The 21,446-nt window shown below is 54.9% G+C and overlaps 3 protein-coding genes across 13 annotated transcripts in view; 2 read left to right on the top strand and 1 right to left on the bottom strand.

Annotated features, from left to right (window-relative positions):
• Positions 1 to 6,056: 6,056 nt before the first annotated feature.
• Positions 6,057 to 11,340, top strand: HMG20B (high mobility group 20B). 5 transcript variants are annotated; one of them, XM_033134952.1, is made up of 10 exons: positions 6,057 to 6,146; positions 6,427 to 6,482; positions 6,788 to 6,896; positions 7,396 to 7,599; positions 8,216 to 8,336; positions 8,545 to 8,591; positions 8,839 to 8,911; positions 9,155 to 9,370; positions 10,060 to 10,192; positions 10,683 to 11,340. In XM_033134952.1, exons 2-10 carry the CDS (start codon positions 6,445 to 6,447, stop codon positions 10,693 to 10,695), a joined length of 954 nt encoding a protein of 317 aa, XP_032990843.1. In that variant the 5' UTR covers positions 6,057 to 6,146; positions 6,427 to 6,444; the 3' UTR covers positions 10,696 to 11,340. The 5 variants fall into 5 exon arrangements, with proteins under 5 accessions (XP_032990843.1, XP_032990842.1, XP_032990846.1 ...); XM_033134951.1 differs by having other exon boundaries at positions 6,065 to 6,146; positions 6,710 to 6,896; XM_033134954.1 differs by lacking the exon at positions 6,057 to 6,146 and adding an exon at positions 6,226 to 6,286.
• Positions 11,341 to 12,419: 1,079 nt separating this feature from the next.
• GIPC3 (GIPC PDZ domain containing family member 3) lies at positions 12,420 to 19,302 on the top strand. 4 transcript variants are annotated; one of them, XM_033133842.1, is made up of 7 exons: positions 12,629 to 12,974; positions 13,718 to 13,903; positions 14,015 to 14,195; positions 15,650 to 15,762; positions 16,038 to 16,132; positions 16,247 to 18,401; positions 18,456 to 19,302. In XM_033133842.1, exons 1-7 carry the CDS (start codon positions 12,750 to 12,752, stop codon positions 19,011 to 19,013), a joined length of 3,513 nt encoding a protein of 1,170 aa, XP_032989733.1. In that variant the 5' UTR covers positions 12,629 to 12,749; the 3' UTR covers positions 19,014 to 19,302. The 4 variants fall into 4 exon arrangements, with proteins under 4 accessions (XP_032989735.1, XP_032989734.1, XP_032989733.1 ...); XM_033133843.1 differs by lacking the exon at positions 18,456 to 19,302 and having other exon boundaries at positions 12,426 to 12,974; positions 16,038 to 16,119; positions 16,247 to 16,549; XM_033133841.1 differs by having other exon boundaries at positions 12,631 to 12,974; positions 16,247 to 19,302.
• A 195-nt stretch (positions 19,303 to 19,497) lies between these two features.
• Positions 19,498 to 21,446, bottom strand: part of TBXA2R (thromboxane A2 receptor) — a 12,321-nt gene continuing 10,372 nt past the window's right edge. For all 4 annotated transcript variants that reach the window (XM_033133849.1, XM_033133848.1, XM_033133847.1 and 1 more), the window contains exon 3: positions 19,498 to 20,627. In XM_033133849.1, coding sequence (XP_032989740.1) covers positions 20,382 to 20,627 — 246 coding nt within the window. In that variant the 3' untranslated portion in view covers positions 19,498 to 20,381. The remainder of the gene's footprint in view (positions 20,628 to 21,446) is intronic.

Raw genomic sequence — 21,446 nt, 5'->3', positions numbered from 1 at the left:
CAGGGAAGAGGAGAGATTAGGATAGACCGCTTTGGAGGAGATAAAGGGATAAGGAAAGATAAGAACCTCAATTCTTTCCTTCCTGCAGGCCAAGCTCTCTTTAGATTTCTCCAAGAGAAATGAAAGACTTTCAAAAATACTAGCCTAAACTTTTTATTTCCATTCCTTGCCTCCTTTCTTCCCATGATACCCCTAGGAGATTTTACACCACTTCACGTCCATTTTCCAGATAAAAAAACTAAGGTTCAGACTGACATCCCTTGTTGAGTAACATGTGACCTCCAATATCTTTGAGTTCTTTATTCCCTGACAGCGGAGGGTCCACCTGAATAGGACAAAGTGGCTCACCTTCACTGTTCTATCAGCTTCTGGTGAGGAGGCAGGAACCCAGGGGATTATTCTGCAGACCCACCCAGCACAGGCAGGAGGGGGAGGCCTCAACACACCTCTGGGTTCGATTCTGTTGGAGCTGGCGATTTCCTGGCCCTAACTGTAGGGAAGGCAGGAACAAGGCTGCCCCTGCCCCTCGGGTCCAGCCAGGGGGCCGCCCCTGCGTCACGTCATTCATGAACTCATTCATTCAGTGATCTGGGCTCATGCTGGGCAATGCTGGAGCCCAGAAGATTTGAAGCCCCTAGTCTGAGGGAGGAGGACAGAGCTGGACCCTCCAAGCCCCCATGGTCAGGGCTGTGGCTGAAGAAATGAGACTCAGAGGGTGACTGAATGACAGATAAGAAGTCAGGACCCCCAGGTCAACGAGGAGTTAAGGTAGGGATCAGAGAAAGGGTGGGAGGGTTAGATAAAAAGTCCTATGGGGGTGGAGGTGGGGCGGTTTATTCCAACACAGACCTCAGCTGCAGGTTGGGCAACCAGTGGAGAGCACATGTGCCCTGAATAAGAAGGGGTCTGATTTGGGAACAGGACAGACTGACAGGCGTGGGGTCGTGAGTGATCCGGACAGCCTTTGATATCCCCAGAGCAGCGTCCCCAGCTGCCTGTCTGACGCCAAACCTGCGTCCCCCCTTCCCTGGCCAGAGATCGGATGTCCTGGTGGCCCAGGACCTGGACCTGGGGGAGGGATGTCGGGGAGGAAGGGGAGTGGGGGTGTTTCCTTTCATCTTCTCTCTGACCCAGGCCCAGGATGACCAGGATGGGAGGTGGAGGAGGGGGTGGGGGAGGAAAGGGGAGGGATGATTTCCAGGCTCCTTAGAAAGGTCCTTAGGTCACAAGGTGACTGGAGTCGGTGGCATGTGGCCCCAGATCATTCTTTGTGGTGGGCAGCTGTGCCTATGCATTGCAACATCCCTGGCCTCCACCCACTCAATGCCCAGAGCATCCCTCCCACCCAGTCGTGACAACCAAAAAAACATCTCTAGACATCACCCAATGTCCCCTGGAGGGCTGAATGGCCCCTGGGTGGAACCCCAGCACTAGAAAATTCTCTGCAACAGGGGTTTCATTCTTGGTGGACAAGAGTAGTATTAGCTACTCTTGTGTACCACAGACTGGCTAGGCCTGGTTCTGAGTGCCAAGCCTGAATTAAACTCAGTAAATCCTTTCAATGATAATTACTATCCCACTTCACAGAGGGGTAAACTGAGACACAGAGTTTTGGTGAGTTGATCAAGTCACACAGCTGGGGTTCAGTGCCACCTCCCTGAGCATCTGAGGGTCTAGCAGTAGCGGGGGTTCCCTTCCTCAGAAGCCTGAGACCTCTGTCCCCACACCCCTTCATTCCAGCAGCTGCTACCCCTGTGCTTCCCTTTCATGTTCTCAGCCTTTCAACACTGGTTAAAGTGATTCATTCCTTTTATTAAATTTACTCTGTAAAAAAGTGCCTAGAGGGCTGGGATGTCCTGGGAGTACCACCCACACCCTCATTTCTCCTGGGGGTGGAGAAGAAAGAGTTGAACCACCCCATATTGGCAAATAAGCATTAAAAAATTTAAATGGGAGGGCCACAACCCATCAATTTCATGACTTCCTACCTACCCTGGAAAAGCAGTCTGTGGGCCTCTAGACAGTAGGTTGGGGATGTTTGTAGCCCCAGGCTGTGATACTGGGAAGGACCCTAAGGAGCATCAGCCAGGACTTTCTAAACAGGCGGTGGTCCAGTCCTACTGTACAATGTTACCCAGCATCAGAGAGACTGAGGTACTGCTGTATGCCTAACATATAACTGCGCTGGGAGAAATGTTACAGCATGAAAGAAGCAGATTGCAGATTGATGTTTACAGCAAGAGGGCAGTGTGGTCACAATAGCAAGATCTGACTTATATTTTTTATAGGAATACAAACACATATTTAAGTTACATGTGTATGCATGTATTCTGCTTGGCATTGTGTCCCCCCAAAAATTAATAAGAGAAAGCCTGACCCCCAGGATCTCAGAATATGACTTTATTTGGAAACAGTGTGGTTGCAGATGTAATTAGTTGAGTCACACAGGAGTAGGCTGGGCTCCAGCACTATATGACTGGTGTCCTTATACAAAGGGGAAATTTGGACACGGACTCACATACACAAGAATATCATGTGACAACGGAGGGAGAAATGGGGTGACGCTTCTGTAAGCCAGGGAACGCCAGGGATTGCTAGCAAACCACTGGAAGCTGGGAGAGAGCATGGAACAGTTTCTCCCTTACAACTCTCAGGAGGAACCAATCCTGACCAAGTCCTTAATCTTGGAATTCTGGCCCCCAGAACTATGAGACAATAAATTTCTGTTGTTTAAGCCGCCCACTTTGTGGTGCTTTGTTCGTGCAGCCCGAGGACACTAACAGCCTGTGTGTGTGTGTGTGTGTGTGTGTGTGTAAAGTTTTAGTAGGAAATGTAACAAGTCAAATATATGGTGATGGAAGGAGAACTGACTCTGGGTGGTGAACACAAAATGTGATCTACACATGATGTAATATAGAATTGTACAGCTAAAATCTATGTAATTTTACTAACAATTGTCATCCCAATAAATTTTAATTAAAAAAAGAAATGTAACAAGCTGATAATGGGGAGTTATGGTGGCCTTAATACACTACTTTAATTTTGTACAAATGAAATGGATTTAGGCAATATTTGCATAAAAAGATTAATTTCAAAAACAAAAAGTTTAAACCATCCTTAATGGATCTCCTGTTTCTAGGAGTACAAACTGGGATGCTCCTCCCGGCTTCATACTACAAACATTTCCAAATGAAGCACGAAACCGAATGCAAAGAAACTAACATGAAAGTACACCTTCAGACAGCCATGGTTAAATGGCTGTACTGAGAGCTAAGGAGAGAGAGAGCTTCATGTTGCTAAGAAAAACTGATTTATAATTTTGAGGCAAAAAGGATATGCTTTTAGATAAATGTGTGAAGTCAAATAGCATACATGCTGCTTGTTGGCGGGGTGGGGTGCGTATATAGATCGCATAAATTGAACTGAATACCACCTTTATTTTTTCTAGAAAATATCCTTGTAGCAAGGCACTTTTCTTGATGCCAAAGAGCTACAAAATACTTTCAAAATCAACCTGAAAATGCTTCATTTCTTTTTGATGTGCAGGAAAAGCCCTGAATTCCTTGGGTGGTATCTAGAATGGAAAAAAACGGTTTTTACGGCAGCACCAGGCCTGTCAATCAAAGAAAAGAGGCGGGGCTCAGAGAGCGGCTCTTCCCCTTTCTTGCCGCTTGGAAGGCTCCCCTTGATTGTTTTCAACCCAGCAGAGAGAGGCAAGGGAGACGTGGGAGATCACACAGCCCATGAAGCAACAGAGCAGGATCTGGAATCTGGGTCTGTCAAGATTCCCGGTCATGCTCATCCTCTTAGCCAGATTTAATGCACACACCATATAACGCACCCATTTGAAGTGTGTAATTCCATCGTTTTTAGTATATTTACAGAGTTATGCAACCATCACTGCAGTCTAATTTTAGAACATTTTGATCACACAAAAAGAAACCTCACCCTGTTAACAGTCACTGCCCATCCTCCTCCCCACTAGTTATTTATGTCCAGGCAACCAGGAATCCACTTTCTGTCTATGGATTTGCCTGTTCTGGATATTTTATACAAATGGAATCACACACTATGTGGCCTTTTGTGACTGGCATCTTTTACTAAGCAACATGTTGCAAGGTTCAACGCTGTTGTAGCATGAATCAGCAATTTATTCCTGTTTATGGTCAATAATATTATATTGTTCTACATAATATTCTATTGGACAACATTTTCTTTATTAATCGATTGGTGGACATCTGGGTTGTTTCTTCTTTTTGGCTATTGTGAATCCTGCTGCTGTGAATATTCTTGCACACGTTTCTGTGTGTATGAGTGTTTTCAATTATCTTGGGTGGATACTTAGAAAGTGGAATTGTGGATCGCATGGTAACTCCATGTTTATTTAACCTTCTGAGGAGCTGTCAGACTGTTTTTTTATTTTAGGGGAACAGGACTTTATTGGGGAACAGTGTGTACTTCCAGGCCTTTTTTCCAAGTCAAGTTGTTGTCCTTTCAGTCTTAGTTGTGAAGGGCGCAGCTCAGCTCCAGGTCCAGCTGCTGTCTCCAGCTGCAGGGGGCACAGCCCACCATCCCTTGCGGGAGTCAAACCGGCAACCTTGTGGTTGAGATGACGCACTCCAACCAACTGAGCCATCCGGGAGCTCAGCGGCAGCTCAGCTCAAGGTGCCATGTTCAATTTTAGTTGCAGGGGGCAGAGCCCATCATCCCTTGCAGGACTCAAGTTGAACGGGCAACCTTGTGGTTGAGAGCCCACTGGCCCATGTGGGAATCGAACCAGCAGCCTTTGGAGTCAGGAGCAGCCACAGGGCTGGCCCAGACTGTTTAACAAAGCCGCTGCATCTGCCTGTTTAGAAATGTACAGGATTCATTCATTCATTTGATGAATGAATGATTCATACATTCTACATCATTCGATACATAATGAATATGTTCCTATGGGCACTATTCTAGGTACTGGGAATACAGCAAGAAAACATGATGGGGTGTATGAGGTGGGGTACAAGCCTGGGAAAGCCTCACTCAGAGGTGATATTTGAGCAAGATTTAAAGGAGGTCAAGCAGTGAGCTACAAAGATAATCTGGGGAAAGAACACACGGGGTGGAGGGAACAGAGAGTGCAAAGGCTCAGAGGTGGGAATGAATGAAATGAACATATTTGAGGAACACGGGGTGTGGAGTAAGGAGGGGGAGAGTGGAGGGAGATGAGGACAGAAAGTGATGTCAGCAAATTATTTAGGATCTAATGGCCTGTCGTGAGCCCTCAATGACCGCTCCTGGCATTCTGGAAGTAGATGCAACCCCAGCCCAGGCAATGAAAAAACCAGGATGCTGCCTGGGGCACCCAAGATCACACGCAGAGCGTCCTGCCCCTCCAACTTCGTAAGGTCCTACCAACCTTCCTGTCCCACCACCTTTTTCCAAATGATTCCAGCCTGGCTTCTGGTCTCAGCTTCACAGCATCCCAGCGTCCTCGTCCTGGACTACGTGCAATGTCCCCATTGCACAGGAGGGAGTACAGCTCCTGCGTCCAGAAGCCCCTGGCTCAGAGCAGGGCCAGGCATAGCGGGGCGTCGGGAGTCTTAAGTGCCGTCAATAAACGGGAAACTTCCCCGCCAAATTTTCAGGAAGTTAAGAACCGGTTCCACCTTGCCCTGGTCCAGGGGGCTGCCCCGAAGGTCCTTAACCCTTTCCGTAGCAACCTGCCGCCATCCCCATGGCAACTGGGGCGGGGCCAAACCAGCCCTACAGGTTCCGGACTCTGGCAGTAGCAGGGAGTCTCGCCTTCGGTGGGAGTCCGCGCCGCGCCTACTGGCCCTTTAAGGGACTCCGCCTGTTAGGCTTCAAAGCGCTTTGATTGGTTCCGAGAGCAGCCGAGCACAGCCGAACTTGACGCACCGCCCGCAGCCTTCCTTATCCACCTCCCACGCGGCTCAGGGGCCGCACCAGCCAATCGCGGACCGGCGCGCCGACCCTCATCTGCATGGTCAAGTCCCAGTGAACACCCGCACCCAATCCGACCGCTCGCTGAGGCCATCATTAGCATGCCGGGGGCGGAGTGGGGCGGGGCGGGCGGCAGGGGAGGGCTCGAGGCGGTTGGTTGGAGCGTCGCAGCACCGGAGAGGTCCGGGAAAGTTTCTTTGGAGGTGAAAACAGCCGGGGAACTCGGGGCCCTGCGAGGGGGCGGGAGCACTGGGGTCCCGAGGCCGAGTGGGGGACAGTCCCAGGCCAGGGGGGCAGGACCAGGGCCTCCCGGCGGTCGCTCGCCCAACAAAGGATCCCTGAGGTGCCCGCCCTGGAGGCCCTCCCAGCCCCCGGATCCGGCCCCCCCGAAGCGCTCCGGGCCCGGCATTCCGAGGCTCCCCAGCCAGGCCCCGCGGTCGGCGGCTCGGGCGCCCCTCACTAAGCTACACGTCTGCGTTCCAGGTGCGCCCGGGATCCGCCATGTCCCACGGCTCCAAGCAGCCCGGCGCGGCGGCCGCGTGAGTGCGACATCCCCTCCCCTCATTCCACTCGAGGTTGCAGCTAAGCCCCCGCCTACCCCATGGGAACTCCTCGACGCGTCCCCCAGGGTCTTGACTCCCCGCCACCCACCCGGGCAGGCCTTCCCCTAGAGCCCCCACGGGCTTCTAACCCCACCCCGGCTCAAGGCCTTCCCAGGGGTCCCTACTGGCACTAGTAACGCTCCAGCCCCGACCCGTCCCCTCAGGACTCAGGCCCCCACGCTGCTGCCAGATCCGCCGTCAGAGTGGGGGGTGGAGGTGACCCTGGCGTCCCATGGCTCCAGGCCGGCGGGTGGCAAGGCTCCTGGACAGCATGGGGGCTTCGTGGTCTCTGTCAAGCAAGAGCGCGGCGAGGGCCCGCGGGCCGGCGAGAAGGGGTCCCAGGAAGAGGAGGTGAGAGTCCCCGTATTGTGGTGGGAGAGGCCCTGGGTCTCGCACCACAGCCTTGAGGCCCCGCCTTGGACTGGATTTGAATTTGCTGTGGCTCTGCCCACAGTCCAGATTTCTCTCTGGAAACTGAGACCCCACCTCTGCTAGGTGCCACGCCCCCAAAGGTCCACTGCCACTCCAGTTCAGGCCCCGCTCGCTACCGAATACCAGCTCCTCCCACTGCTCACCTTCCCGCGGAAGGCAACTTCCGCAGGTCCGGTGGGCCCTTTATACAGAGCAAGCCACGCCTATATTACAGAGGCCACACCCACAACGAGTCAGCCCCGAACCCATGTCCCCGGTACCTCTGATCCTCTCACCCCCGTCCAGGGTACCTCTAAGTCCCCTCACAATCCTAGCCACACCTTCAGGCCTTCCGGGTTCTACCTCCTAGCTAGGCCCCGCCCACGTCCTCCAAAGCCCCGCCCCAGACCCCTTCCAATGGGGCGGCCCGGTTCTGCAGCCGGTGAAGAAGCGTGGCTGGCCCAAGGGCAAGAAGCGGAAGAAGATCCTGCCGAACGGTCCCAAAGCACCGGTCACTGGCTACGTGCGCTTCCTGAATGAGCGGCGCGAGCAGATCCGCACGCGCCACCCGGACCTGCCCTTTCCCGAGATCACCAAGATGCTGGGCGCCGAGTGGAGCAAACTGCAGCCGGCTGAGAAGCAGGTGGACGGCAGGGGGCGGCGGATGGGGCCGGCACGGTACCACTCACCTCCCCCTATCCACTCGGACAAACCCCGCAACCACAGCCTCCAAAGGGTGTGGAGGGTCCTACCTTCCGCCTAGAGAACTGACCACCCATGAAGTCTTCCCAGCTTGTTGTGGGAGGGTAGCAGTAGGTGAGAGTAGACGTGAGACTTCACCAGTGTGGTCACCCAATGTCTAAAGACGTAGGGCTGGGGGCTGGATTTTTATGTAAAACCTTCTGATTTTCAAATCCTGGTAATTTAAAAATTGCAAAAACATCAGGAAAAGGTAACAAAAACCACCACCTGTTTGCACCCTCATAATTGGGGTTTTAACAGGCATAATGGATGCAGGAGGGCAGCCTGGAGGTGGGGGCCTGCATTCACTCAAACCGGTGATTTATAAAGGCTGGAGTTGGGGTGGGGAGCTAGGAGGTGCCCTGAGCAACAGGCTGAAGGGCGGGGTTTTGTCTGAAGGGTAGTAGGGAGTTCTGGGAAGGTGCAGCACAGTAAACCGAGTGATGGAGAGGGGGGTCTGGCCTTGGAGGCCTCCCCTGCCCTCAGGCTGGGCCAAGCTTTCTCATGCTACCTGCCAGCGGTACCTGGACGAGGCTGAGCGGGAGAAGCAGCAGTACATGAAGGAGCTTCGGGCGTACCAGCAGTCGGAAGCCTACAAGATGTGCACCGAGAAGATCCAGGAAAAGAAGATCAAGAAAGGTGGGAGGGCCCCAGCTCCCAAGCAGCTGAGTGCCTGCTCTGAGATAAATGACCCTGGCAGATCAACCTGTCCCCCTCCGAGGGGTTCATAGGGGGAAGGGGAAAGAGGGTGTTCCAGGCAGGGGGAACAGCACATGTAAAGCAAAGCAGGGTCAGAGGAGACCTGGGAGGCTGACCCTGCCCTCCTCCCTCCCTCCCTCCCCACCAGAGGACTCTGGCTCCGGGCTCATGAATACTCTCTTGAATGGACACAAGGTAAGTGCCCCTCCTCCAAGGAGAGCACCTGGGTGAGAGGCCTGGAGGTCTTTAGGCCCTAGGCCCTCGGGATGAACCAGACCTACACTCATGGGAGGAAGTGAGCGCCCTTGTTCATGCTGTGCAAGTAGAGGCCCTGGGAATGTTGAACGGACTCGAACCTAAGTGGTTCGAGGAGATAACCCCCCCCAAGCTTGGGGGCCGCCCCCTTAAACAAAAAGAAATATTGCCACATGTCTTGTCCCAGGGTGGGGACTGCGATGGCTTCTCCAGCTTCGACGTCCCCATTTTCACTGAAGAGTTCTTGGACCAAAACAAAGGTGAGCGCCAACTAGGGGTTCTTGGGGAAGCAGGTGTTAGGAGAGAGGATGGGCCAAAAGAGGGCTGGCTCCAAGGCCAGAGACAGTGGGTGGGGGGAACTTACCCCTAAAAGCCGAGCCCTCTTCCTCCCCCTGCCCCGAGGCAGAGCAGAGACAGAAGGCCTGGCGGGGGTCACAGCTAGGGCAAAGGCCGGGCAGAGGGAAGGGGAGGAAGCCCCAGGCTGACCCAACTCCCCGCTGCAGCGCGGGAGGCGGAGCTGCGGCGCTTGCGGAAGATGAACGTGGCCTTCGAGGAGCAGAATGCGGTGCTGCAGAGGCACACGCAGAACATGAGCAGCGCGCGCGAGCGCCTGGAGCAGGAGCTGGCGCTGGAAGAGCGGCGGATGCTGGCGCTGCAGCAGCAGCTCCAGGCCGTGCGCCAGGCGCTCACTGCCAGCTTCGCCTCGCTGCCAGTGCCGGGTGCGGAAGCCCCGCCCCCGCCCGCCGAGTCCCGCCCCCACTGCGCCCGTAACTACCTGGGGAGTCTTGCCTAGCTGACTCCGCCTACCCTGCCCTATGACCTAGCGAGTTATCTCTTTGACCCTGCCCCGCGAGCCCCTACCCACTGGCCCGGCCTCCCTCCATAAACCCCTGCATCTCCCCAGACCACCCCGCTAACCCCACCTCTGACCACCCGAGCCCAGTTCCTTAGGACCCCCTAACGACCCGGAGCCTGGCTTGCGCCCACCTCGTCTGGCTGCCCCGCCCCCGGCCGCCCGCAGCCCCACCCTCTGCCGCTCCCAGCTCTGAGCGCTGCTGCCCCGCCCTCGACCCCTGCCAGAGCCAGGCCCGCCCTCACTCTCGGGCCCCGCCTGCTACAATCCCCTCCGACCAGGCCTTTCACAAGTGTCTTCAGTTGACGTTGGCTAACTCCTCCCCCAGTAGATCCCGTACCTGGACCTCGCCTCCGCCAACTAACACCTTACCCCACCCACAGCTGACGTTCATTTTTTCCAGTTCGGATGCTCTGACCACCCGGCCCCCTCGACAAGTGCCTAGAGCCCCCTCCCCAGGGCCCTGCCCTTACCCCCAGACCTCTGTTCCTGTGGAGTCCAAACCGCGGTGACTCCCGCGCTGGGCTCGTCTGACCGGTCCCCTGCAATCTCCAGGCACGGGCGAGACGCCCACGCTCAGCACGGTGGATTTCTACATGGCCCGGCTGCACGGTGCCATCGAGCGCGACCCTGCCCAGCATGAGAAGCTCATCGTTCGTATCAAGGAGATCCTAGCCCAGGTCCCCAGGTGTGTGGACAGGCTGCTCTGCCCGGCCCACTTAGCCTAGGTGGGGTGGCCCTGCATGGGGGACAGCCTCAGGTTAAACCTGCCTTGGCGGGCCTCTGCGGAAATGCCTGCATTTCGCCCTCCAATGGGGTTCCCGAGGTCTGGGGGCACAGCAGCTAGATCTTGTTTTGAGGGGCCTGCCCATGCGAGATTTACCAGGTGGGACTTGACACATACGCGGGTAATGGCGGGACCACTGGGCGGGTGCTGATCAGGTCTTGAATTGTATTAACGCTACCAGCCCGCCTGGACCAGTGAGATCCACTCCCTTTGACTAAAACTTCCCCAAAGCTTCTTGGTGGGTTATTCTGCCGAGGTTTGATGGGATCAACGTCGGGCCCCACATCATCACATCTGTGTGAAGGAGCTGAGGGTGGGTGGCTCTCCCGGATGGGAGTGGGGGCTGAGAGATTGGGGTCCCCCATCAGAACTCCCCTTTGTCCTGTCGCAGTGAGCACCTATGAGGGCATCGGCCACCCTGGGGATCCAGAGAAGACCAAGCTCTGGTCATGGCCCCTCCCTCACCCCCACCCATTGGAGGAGGGGTGGGGGTCTACCCTTTGGGGCCAGGCCTGATCCTGCACCTTGGGGGCTCCAGCCCCCCTAAAACTAAATTTCTGTAGCATCCCTTTAGATTTCAACCTCCCCAGTACCTGGAACCCAGAGAAGTCACCCGCCATGCACAACGAACATAGACCCCCATGACCTCACAGGGCACATCACGGTCCAGGGACACGGGAACACCACCCGTGAGCAGCATAACCCAGGACAGGGACTCAGCAGCTCACACACCTGGTGTGGGGAGGGTGACAGGCTACACCAGCTCTCCAAGACCCGCGCCAGGACACAGGACAGAGCAAACCCACACTTGACACGCTGGGCGGGACTCCCTGAAGGTGCTGACCACAAGTGCCCCACACAGGCAGGCACTCTGTGGGACACGCTCACACTTGGGCAGGGCCCTCTGCTTGTCACCCTCAAATTCCTGCACCCCAGGATGGTGGTGCTGGTACTGACCACCCTGTCTAGCCGAGGGACGCTAGTGGAGGCAGCCCCTTTGCCACCATTTAATCTGACTTTTTAAATTAAAAAAAAAAGTTGAATTTGAACTTAACGCTTGTGAGTGTGCTTTTTGTTGGGGAATGGACCAGAAGATGTGCCCAGGACCCCCAAGATGCCCCCTGTTGGGGATCCCAGACCTACCCTCTCCCAGCCCCTGGCAACTACGAATCCATTTCCTGTCTCTGGACGCGCCTGTTCTGGACATTTCCCATAAGTGGAATCACACACCGTGTGGCCTTGTGTGTCCGGCTTCTCTCATTGAGTACTCTGTGTTCAAAGGCCGTCCACGTTGTAGCGAGTGTCATGTTTTGCAGGGTTTTAACTTGACATACAAGTTTTCTTACATCATCCAAAGCCTGCAACTTGCCTTTTTCTATCAATGTCTGGTTTCTGAGATTCTTCCAAGGTTGGAGACCCCTCTTTTACGCTGCCTTACGGCATTCCATTATTGAGCCAAAATTCCTGATGCCTAGTGTATTCCAAGGGGATTCTTGCAGATGCCTCCTGATGCCAGAGCCTCTTTCTTCATTTGTAACCTGGGGATCTATTTATTCCCTCACCAAAGATGGCCTGAGCACCCCCTGCCTGCCAGGCACTGAGCAGCCGGGAAACAAGAGACCAGAACCCCTGCCCTCCTGGAACTGACATTCCATATGGGGAGACAGGACACGAGATTAGTAAAATACCTGACATGGGTGACGCTCAAAGCTAGGGAGAAAAAGAAAGCTGGGAAGAGAGACGTGGTGAGAGGAGGTGACATTTGAACAAAGAGGTGAGGGAAGTGAGGGAAGGAACCACACGGAGAACTGAGAGGTGTTCCAGGCAAAGGACACATCAGATGCAAAGGCCCTGGGGCAGGACCATGTCTGGCATGTTGGGGGAACAGAGAGGAGCTCTCCTGTGGCTGGAGCGGAGTGAGCCAGGAAGAGAGGGAGGAGGTGAGGGCGGGGAGGGGACGGGGTAGGTCCTGCAGGGTGGTGTAGGCTGTGGGGAGGATTTGAGCTTTCATTCTGAGGGAGGTGGGAGACTTGCAGCGCTGTGGGCAGAGATGGGACAGGATGTGGTTTAGGATATACCAGGATGACCCTCCTCCCACCTTCTTGGGCTGTTGCAGGATTAAATTAGCGCGCCTTGCAGAGAGTGAGCGCTCTGGCGTGCTCAGCTGTCCCACTCCTTATTTGTGATCCCTGTTTTTCCTGGGCCGCTACTCAGGCCCTTGAGGACCGCCCGGCATCCCCCGGGAGCGTGCAGCTGGCCCTGGCAGGGCCCGAACACCTGGGGCCCAGCTCCCCCTCTACACCCCACGGTGTCGCCTTCCTGGGCGGCTCGTATTCCCGGATCCCCTTACACCGGCGGCTCGGCTGTCGCGCCTTGCGCCGGGGGAGGGGAGGCTGCAGGAAACAGTGGATCCGGCGGCGGCGGAGGCGGTGGCCCTGGTGGCCGAGCTCCTCCGGCCATGGAGAGCGCGGCGGCCCGCGAGGCCCGGGGGGCCGAGGCCCCGCGCCCGCCTGCGCCCCCACCTTCGCCCTCGGAGCCCCCGCCCGCGCCCCGCGCCCGGCCGCGCCTCGTCTTCCGCACGCAGCTGGCGCACGGCAGCCCCACCGGCAAGATCGAGGGCTTCACCAACGTCCGCGAGCTCTATGCCAAGATCGCCGAAGCATTTGGGATCGCGCCCACCGAGGTGAGGGCCCTGGACCCCCAGCGACCGACTGGGCTGACCTGGGGTAGGGGTGGAGCTTGGACCCCTGATCTGGGGGCCTCGGATCCCCCATTCCTGGATGGAGGGAACCCGATCTCCGGATCTCAGAGACGTGCTTCTCAGATCCAGAGGTGCCCATACCCTGGGGATGAACCCGTTGCACAAAAGATGAGCAGGTTTTAAGCTTAGTGGGTCCCTAAATGTCCTGGAACTCACTCCACCCACCCAGCTAGGGTGGATCCCAGCCCTCAGGGAAACGCCTCTGTGGTTCCTGGGCGCAGCTGGGGCCTAGTACTCCAGGCAGCCCCCCTCCAGACGAGACGCGGGAGGCTGTCGGGGTCAGGGGCTGGGCTGCAGAGCGGTGCGCTTCGCAGCCCCCAGGGGGCGCCAGCACATACAGAAAGGCCTGAAAAAAGATGGTCTGTGGGTCAGCTCACCAAAGGGTTAAAATTGGAAACCTGGGGGGCTGGAGAGAGGGGGTCTCTTCCTGCCCAAAGACTCCTCACCCTGCTCCCCATTCCTGGGGCCCCAGTCTCCTCTCCCCTCACTCCATTCTGAGGGTCCCATGGGTGGGATCCTGGTGGCCAGTTGACTGGGCCAGTTTTATGCCTCTTTGTATCTCGGTTTCCCTATCAGGACCCTGAGCCCATTGGCTGGTGGTCCTGCGCAGACAGTGGGGGATGAGCGCTGTCATTAATACTGGGCTCCCCCTCCCCTCGGGACAGATCTTATTCTGCACCCTAAATAGCCACAAAGTGGATATGCAGAAACTCCTGGGAGGCCAGATAGGGCTGGAGGACTTTATCTTTGCGCATGTGCGCGGTGAGACCAAGGAGGTGGAGGTAACGAAGACGGAGGACGCCCTGGGGCTGACCATCACGGACAACGGGGCCGGCTACGCCTTCATCAAGGTGCCTGCGGGGTGGGAGGAGGGGACTTCCCGACTGCTCGGTGACCTGGTATAAGTGGGCTCTGGAGACCAGGGAAGGGGTTGTCCCGCAAGTGACTTTGAGTCCCTGCAGAGGATCAAGGAGGGCAGCATCATCAACAGAATTGAGGCTGTGTGCGTGGGCGACAGCATCGAAGCGATCAACGACCACTCCATCGTCGGCTGCCGCCACTACGAAGTCGCCAAGATGCTCCGTGAGCTGCCCAAGTCCCAGCCCTTCACCCTGCGCCTGGTGCAGCCCAAGAGAGCCTTCGGTGAGTGCCACCTGTCTGGTGGGGGAGCTCATCCGGGAATGGGTTATCTGCATGTCCAGGACAGTGAGGGTGGGAAGATAGGATGGGACAGAAAGTTCTAGATGCCTCTGATGAGCTTCTGGCACTGTGTCAGAAACAGGTAGGTAGTTTCTATAGTGTTATGCAGTCTGTCTGGGGTGGAGGGACATGGGGGAAAGTTTGGGCAGATCAAGAAAGAGGAGGTGTCCAGATCTATTTTGTCACCTGGCTGGGAGCTCTTAAAGGACTGCTTTGAGGCTATAGTGAGTTCGAGAGAATGGTTTTCTTTTCTTTTTTTTTTTCCCCTTCTTCCGCCTCCCCCACCCCCACTTCCATCCCCACCCTCCCAACTCCGGTTCAAGCTGTTGTTTCTCAGCCTAGTTGTATAGGACACAACTCCCCGGCTCATGCTGGTGTTATGAGCCTTGCGCTCCCCCGGCTGAGGCAACTCACCGCAGCCCAGCTCCAGGGGGAGCCGTTGTTCACAGTCTTAGCTGTAGAGGGCGCAGCTCACTGGCCCATGTGGGAATCAAATCGGCAACCTCGGCGCTGTTAGGAGCCCCGCGCTCCAGCCACCTGAGCCATCGGGCTGGCCCCTAAAGAATGGTTTTCAAAGTGAGTTCTAGAATGGTGCTTTTCAAAGAGAAGTCTTGCAGTTGGTCCATGGATGAGATAAGGAGCTTGCCCTAGAAGCGGGCTTCTTAACCTCAGTACTATTGACGTTGGGGGGCCAGATCACTGTGGTGGGCACATCTTGAGCACTGTAGGGCGCTAAGCAGCACCTCTGGCTTTGACCCAACAGATGTCAGTGGCTCCCCCAAATTGTGACAACCAAAAATGCCTCAGATATTGTCAATGTCCCCTCTAGGACAATCACGCCTCTGCCACCACCGGCTTGAGAACCCCCGGTCTAGAGCGGTGATTACCCTGGTTTGTTGAGCAGACTTTTTTTCATGGCTAGACACCGTCAAGAAAGGACGGTGTATGTTCATTTCCATTCTGGCACAGCCTTCTTCTCTCATCGTGGACTGACACTTTGAGCAGCACTGTTCAAGAACAAGAGGTTCTAGAAGTGCCCTGGTATATCTGGAGGAAGGCCCCAAGGAGAGTGGGACAGGATGGGATTCTAGATATACTCTGTTTCATGGCAATGAACTCTGAAGGCCATTCCTAAAAGTTAGGAACAACCAGTCATAGAGCAACCTTCTGGCCACAGGAGGGTCTCAAGTCCCTTCTAGAGAGTCATTTTAAGACGAGGAGGGAAATTTGGGAGAAGAAAGGATTTCAAGCAAAGTCTCTAAAGATATACCCATAGACATAAGGAGGCCTTTGAAGGATAAGAAGGTTCTGGAAAGTCTCAGCTAGTGGCTTCCCAGTGTTTACAAGGAGTGGATCCACCCAGAACACATGCCCCTCCCCCACGCTGTCCCCTCCAGATATGATTGGCCAGAGGAGCCGGAGCAGCAAATGCCCCATGGAAGCAAAAGTGACCAGCGGGCGGGAGACCCTACGGCTTCGTTCTGGGGGGGCCGCCACAGTAGAGGAAGTGGTGAGTGAAGGGCAAGGGGGTCTTCAGGGGCTCTTGCACCTAGAGCTCTGCTGCTAAGTCACTGTGACCTTAGGTAAGACCTTCTCCTTCACCCAGCTTCAATTTCTCCACCTGCAAAACGGGTCTCTGTGGTGAGGCAGGGCAATAGTGGTCGTACAGAAGCATTGACACGTGAGGTCTCAGCCTGCTCTCACCCAGGGGGTGGGCCCAGGAGGGGGATGGGCTGGAGGATAGCTGAGATTCTGACCCTCTGCTTTGTCCCCCTACACACCCAGCCCAGTGAATTTGAGGAGGAGGCATCTCGGAGGGTGGATGACCTGCTAGAGAGTTACATGGGCATTCGGGACCCAGAGCTGGGTAAGGGGCCAGGGTAAGCCGGGTGGACCCTGGGGGGAGGCCAGCCCACAGGGAGGAGGTAGGGGGTCCCCAGGGGAAGATGGGGCCCCAGGAGCACCCTTACCCACTTCCCCTCCCACTCTGACAGCATCCACCATGGTGGAGACATCCAAGAAGACGACGAGCGTTCAGGAGTTTGCGCGCCATTTAGACTCCGTCTTGGGCGAGTTCGCCTTCCCGGACGAGTTTGTGGTGGAGGTGTGGGCCGCCATCGGCGAGGCCAGGGAGGCCTGTGGCTAGTCTGTCCTGGGGCCGAGCGCAGCCCCAGCCCGGAGGCCAGTCCCCTTCCCCAGCCCTGCCAGCCGGTTCCCGAAGCCCAGCCCTGCTCCAGAGCCCAGCCCAGATCTGAGACCCAGCCCTTCTCTAGAGCCCAGGCCAGCTCTGAGACCGAGGTCACCTCTAGAACCTATACCAGTTCTGAGACCAAGCCCAGCTCTGAGACCACGCCCTACTCTAGACTCCAAGCCAGCTCTGAGGCCAAGTTCATCTCTAGAACCTCACCTGGTTCTGAGACCCAACCCAGCTCTAAAACCCAGGCTAGCTCTGAGACCAAATTCACCTCTAGAATCCATACCAGTTCCGAGACCAAGCCCAGCTCTGAGACAAAGCCCTGTTCTAGAACCAAGCTCAGTTCTGAGACCAAGCCCTGCTCTAGACCCCAGACCAGCTCTGAGACTAAGTTCATCTCTAGAACCTCATCTGGTTCTGAGACCCAACCCAGCTCCAGAGCTCAGCCCAGTTCCAAAACCCAGCCCTCCTCTAGAACCCAGGACAGGTCTGAGGCCAAGCCGAGCTCTGGCACCAAGTTAAGTTCTGGAACCCAGACAAGTTTTAAGACCCAGCCCAGCTTAGAGATAAATCCCAGTTCTGGAAGCCAGCCCAGCTCTATGAACAAAGCCAGCCATAAAACTCGACCTGACTCTGGAACTCAAGACAGCTCCATTGCACAGCCATACCTGGACACCCGGCCTAGCTCAGGAACACCAGTTAGTTGTGAAACCCAGGTGAGACTCAAGAAGCAGCCCAGCTGCAAAAGCCATGCCAGCTCAGGATTCAAAGACGGCTCCCAAACTCAACCCTATTTACAAACCCAGACCAGCTCAGGAACCCAGATGTATGCAGCAGCTCAGTCCAGATCCAGACCCCAACCCTACTCTAAAACCCAGCTGCACTCAAGTATCCACCCCCATTCTGGGGCCCAGTCCAGCTCCAGTGAGGAGTCCAGCTCAGAGACTGACCCTAGATCTAGATCCCGGCCTCCTGGTACAACCAGACCCAGCTCCAGAATCCAGATGAGCTCTGGAACCCCACCCATCTCGGAGACAAGGCCTGCCTCCAGAGCTCAGCCTGACACTGAGCCCCGCTCTCTCTGCAGTAAGCAGACCAGCTTTACAACGCCATCTGACTCTAAGACCCAGACCAACTTCAAGGCCTGGCCAATTTCCAGACCTCAGTCCAGCTCAGGCACCCTACCCAGCCCCAGAATTCAGCTCAGTTCTGGAGCACAGACTGGCTCTGAAATCCCATCCAGCTCCAAAACACAGTCAGTTGCTGAGACCCAGTTGAGCTCCAGAATCCAGGTAAACTCTGGAATCCAATCTAGTCCTGGGATCCAGACCAATGCAGCGACAGACCTAAGCGCCACAACACTGTCTCGCTCCAAGAGCAGGCCCAGCTCCACGACCCATCCCTGCATAGCTCAATCAACCTCTGGGACTCAGCTCATCTCGGAAACCCTGCCAAGTTCTAGAGACCAGCTCCAGGCCACAACCCAAAACAGCTCTGGTACTGAGCCAGACTTTGGGAAGCAGACTAGCTCTGGAACTCAGCTCACCTCTAGAGCCCAGCTGAGCTCCAGGATTCAGTTCAACTCTGAGACTCAACCCAACTCTGAAACCCAGACCAGTTCAAGAATACAGCCCAGCTCTGGAAACCACCTTAGTTCTAGAACCCAGCCTGTTTCTGGAACCCAACCCAACTTCAGAACCCAGTCCAGTTCTGGAACCCAGCTCACCTCCAGAACCCAGTTTAGTACCAGGATTCAGTTCAGCTCTGAGACCCAGCCCAGCTCTGGGACTCAAGCCAGTTCAAGAATGCAGTCTAGTTCCAGAACCCAGCCTGTTTCTAGAACCCAAACCAGTTTCAGAACCCAGAGCAGTTTTGGAACGCAGTTCATCTCTGAGACCCATCCCAGCTCTGGAACCCAGCTCAGCTCTGAGATTCAGCCCAGCTCTGGAACCCAGGCCAGTTCAAGAATTCAGCCCAGCTCTGGAGCCCAACTCAGCTCTGAAACCCAGCCCAGTTCTGAATTCCAGAGCAGTTCAAGAACTCAGCTCAGCTCTGGAGTCCACTGTAGTTCCAGAACCCAGCCTGCTTCTGAACCCCAATCCAGCTCCAGAAACCAAACCAGCTCAAGAATCCAGCTCAGCTTTAGAAATGGGCTTCGCCCACAGACCCCTGGCCTTGACCCTAGAACCCAGCCTGATCCCACTCCCCAAGCCCAGCCTCAGCCCCCAGGCCCACCACCCAGAGCCCTGACTCCAGTTCCTAGCAAAGTGTCTCAGCTCCAGCCCCAGCCCCATGATCTGGTACATGGAACCCAGGCCAACACTGGCCCGGGCCGAGGCTCACCAACTTCCCACCTGGCCCCACAGCCACAGGTGCCTTCAGCTCCCCAGAAACCAGCCCTTTTCCCCAAGCCCCAGATAGGGCCCCGTAAGTCCACCCCACCCTCCATATCTGTCATCCCTAGTTCTGCCTCCAGGGTGGCCCTCCTGCAACCCCAGCCCCCGGAACCCCCAGCTCAGGGGCCTGCCACCTCCCCCATGCTCAGGGAGCTGGGGACTGCTCCATGAGCATCAGAGCTCCTCCCCCATCACGGGGGGGGGGGGTTGTAGCTTGGGAATTACATAGTTTTGGCCCCTGTGGACCTCATTCCCTTTCCTGCCCCGCTCAGCCCAGGTCCCCCAGAAGCAGCAGGTGACCTCATTCCCCCACAAGCAGGGGGAGGAAGTGGAAACAGGGGCTTCAGTTTCACTGGACCTGGCTCTGGGAGGTGTAAGCAGATCCCAGGTCTGTGGAGGGGAAAGAGGGGGGTCAGGGGATGGTTTGTTCTTCATGTACCTCGAGGGCCCGTGGGGAATAAAGGCACCTCCCACCCCTGCAGCCAGGCGTGTTGTTTTTGGGGCAGTTGGGGGAAAGCAGAGGAAGGGCCTGGGAGGCTATGACAATGCTTGCTTCTTAAATACCTACTGTGTGCCAGGTGCTTCATAAGTACTGTGCACGTGTTCATGTACTTGAATATACACGGCGCGCCTCAAAAGCTCAGTCACTCGCCCATTCAGTGGATCTTTATTGAGCACTGACTATTGGCCTGGTGTTTTGTTCAAGGCATTGGGAGTCTGAGCGTTGAGCGGATGAATGGCTGAATGAGAAGCTTATGAGAGAGTGACTCATCTGGAGCGGACGAAGCAGGTGTTACTCTGTGGTTTTGTGTGTGTCTCTCTCTCTTTTCCTCATCTGGGTTTAATATCAGAACACTCTCTAGGGGCTGTAGGGAGGATTCCAGGAGATCTGACCTGTAAAGTGCTTAGTAAAGACTCAGTAAAGAAGGTGGGGAGAGGAGCCAGAACCCAGCCTCGCCCTCTCTGCCCTTCCCCCACAGCCCCCACTGGACAGCAATCTGCTGCACCAAACGTCAATGACTGATGACGGACCCAAAGGAAAATAAAGCCAGGTGGAGATATGTTTTGGCAAGAGACGGGGTGTCCTGTGCGTTCACATTCAATCTTTTCTAGACAGAGCCTTCTCAGGTTGGGGTGTCAAAGGGGATCAACTGTACCCCAGAGAGTAAGTCATATTCAGGGGTCAGAATCCTCCATTTCCTGAGGACTTCTGGAAGGGAGGATTACAAGTCTAATTGCTGTCAGACACTCTCCCTACACGCCCACTCCCCCTTCCTGGGGTTGGGAGGGGGCTGAGAGAGGACAGGCCTTGGAAAGGGGGATCAGGAAAGAGTTGGGGATGGTCCCCAGGGTTGATGGAAGACAGCTCATAGTTCTGCCACTCAAACTCTGTGTCTATCCGCCACTCCCGGCTCCTGGACTTCAGAATGGGCAGATATGACCACCAGGGAGGACCGAGGTTGAATGGGGAACACGCGGGCAGGATGTTCTGTCTGGCTGTCCTTTCAGAGCCACCCCAATCAATGTCCACCTCTGGCCCTATGCCATGGTGGGCCTCCGGGTGAGCTGGGGCTGCAGGGAGAGCGACCTGGGCCGTGTGCTTAGGCGAGGGTGGAGACGCCGGATCACGGCTCGGCGGAACAGGATGTACACCCACGGGTCCAGGATCTGGTTCCAGGTGGCCACGCGCAGGTAAATGAGCAGCTCTTGCTCGGTGGCTCGGGACAGCTGTCCAGAGGGGCTCATGGCTGGCGGGCTCCGCAGCACCGTCTGGGCGATGAAGACCTGCAGAGAGCCAGAGCGGTTAGCCAGGAGTCGGCCGGCTGCCAGCCAGCCCCTCTACCAGCTCTTGGGGTCCCTGAGATCAAGTGCCAATTCTGTCACTGCTTTGCTGTGTGACTTTGGGAGAGCTGCCCGACCTTTCTGCACTTTAGTTGATGTGGCTGCAAAATAGCAGACTTTTCCTGCTCCTCTCCTGAGCACGATTAAACATGGTGGAAAAGAATACTTGCAGGTGCCAACAGAATTACTGTTAAGGCCAGACTTGTTATTCTATTAAGCATCTCATGTCTTATAAATATTTTATAATATAATACAGCTATAGTATAAATTGTATATGAAATAATTTTTATATTTCATTTTAAAGGATTGTATGTTGTATTAAAATTTATGTTATATAACATTTATGACAAATAGTTGTATATTAAATAATTTTTCTATTAAATTCTAGAATAAATTATTTTAGTATAGTTTATTAAGTATTGGATTCTATATTTAATATTACATAACGTGATATAATATTTACAAATGATTACATAACAGAATAGAATTATCTAAAAATTAATATATTGTTAATTATGTTATATATTATGTAGCATTTCATAGTTATATATAAAATGTAATTATGTTACATAATAATTGATCTAATTATTAATCATAATGCAACACAATTACAATATGTATTATATTTTATAATTAAAAATTATATTATGTAAAATATAATTATAACTCCTATTGTAGTAAATGTAGTAGATTAAAATAAATTATTATATTAAAATTCTATTACAATGACTTCCTGAGTACTACCGTGTGCTGGGCGAGGCT

The sequence above is a fragment of the Rhinolophus ferrumequinum genome, chromosome 18, assembly GCF_004115265.2.
Source record: "Rhinolophus ferrumequinum isolate MPI-CBG mRhiFer1 chromosome 18, mRhiFer1_v1.p, whole genome shotgun sequence".
NCBI lineage: Eukaryota > Metazoa > Chordata > Mammalia > Chiroptera > Rhinolophidae > Rhinolophus > Rhinolophus ferrumequinum.
Note: the sequence above shows the minus strand (reverse complement) of the source record. Positions and strands in the feature narration are given on the sequence as shown.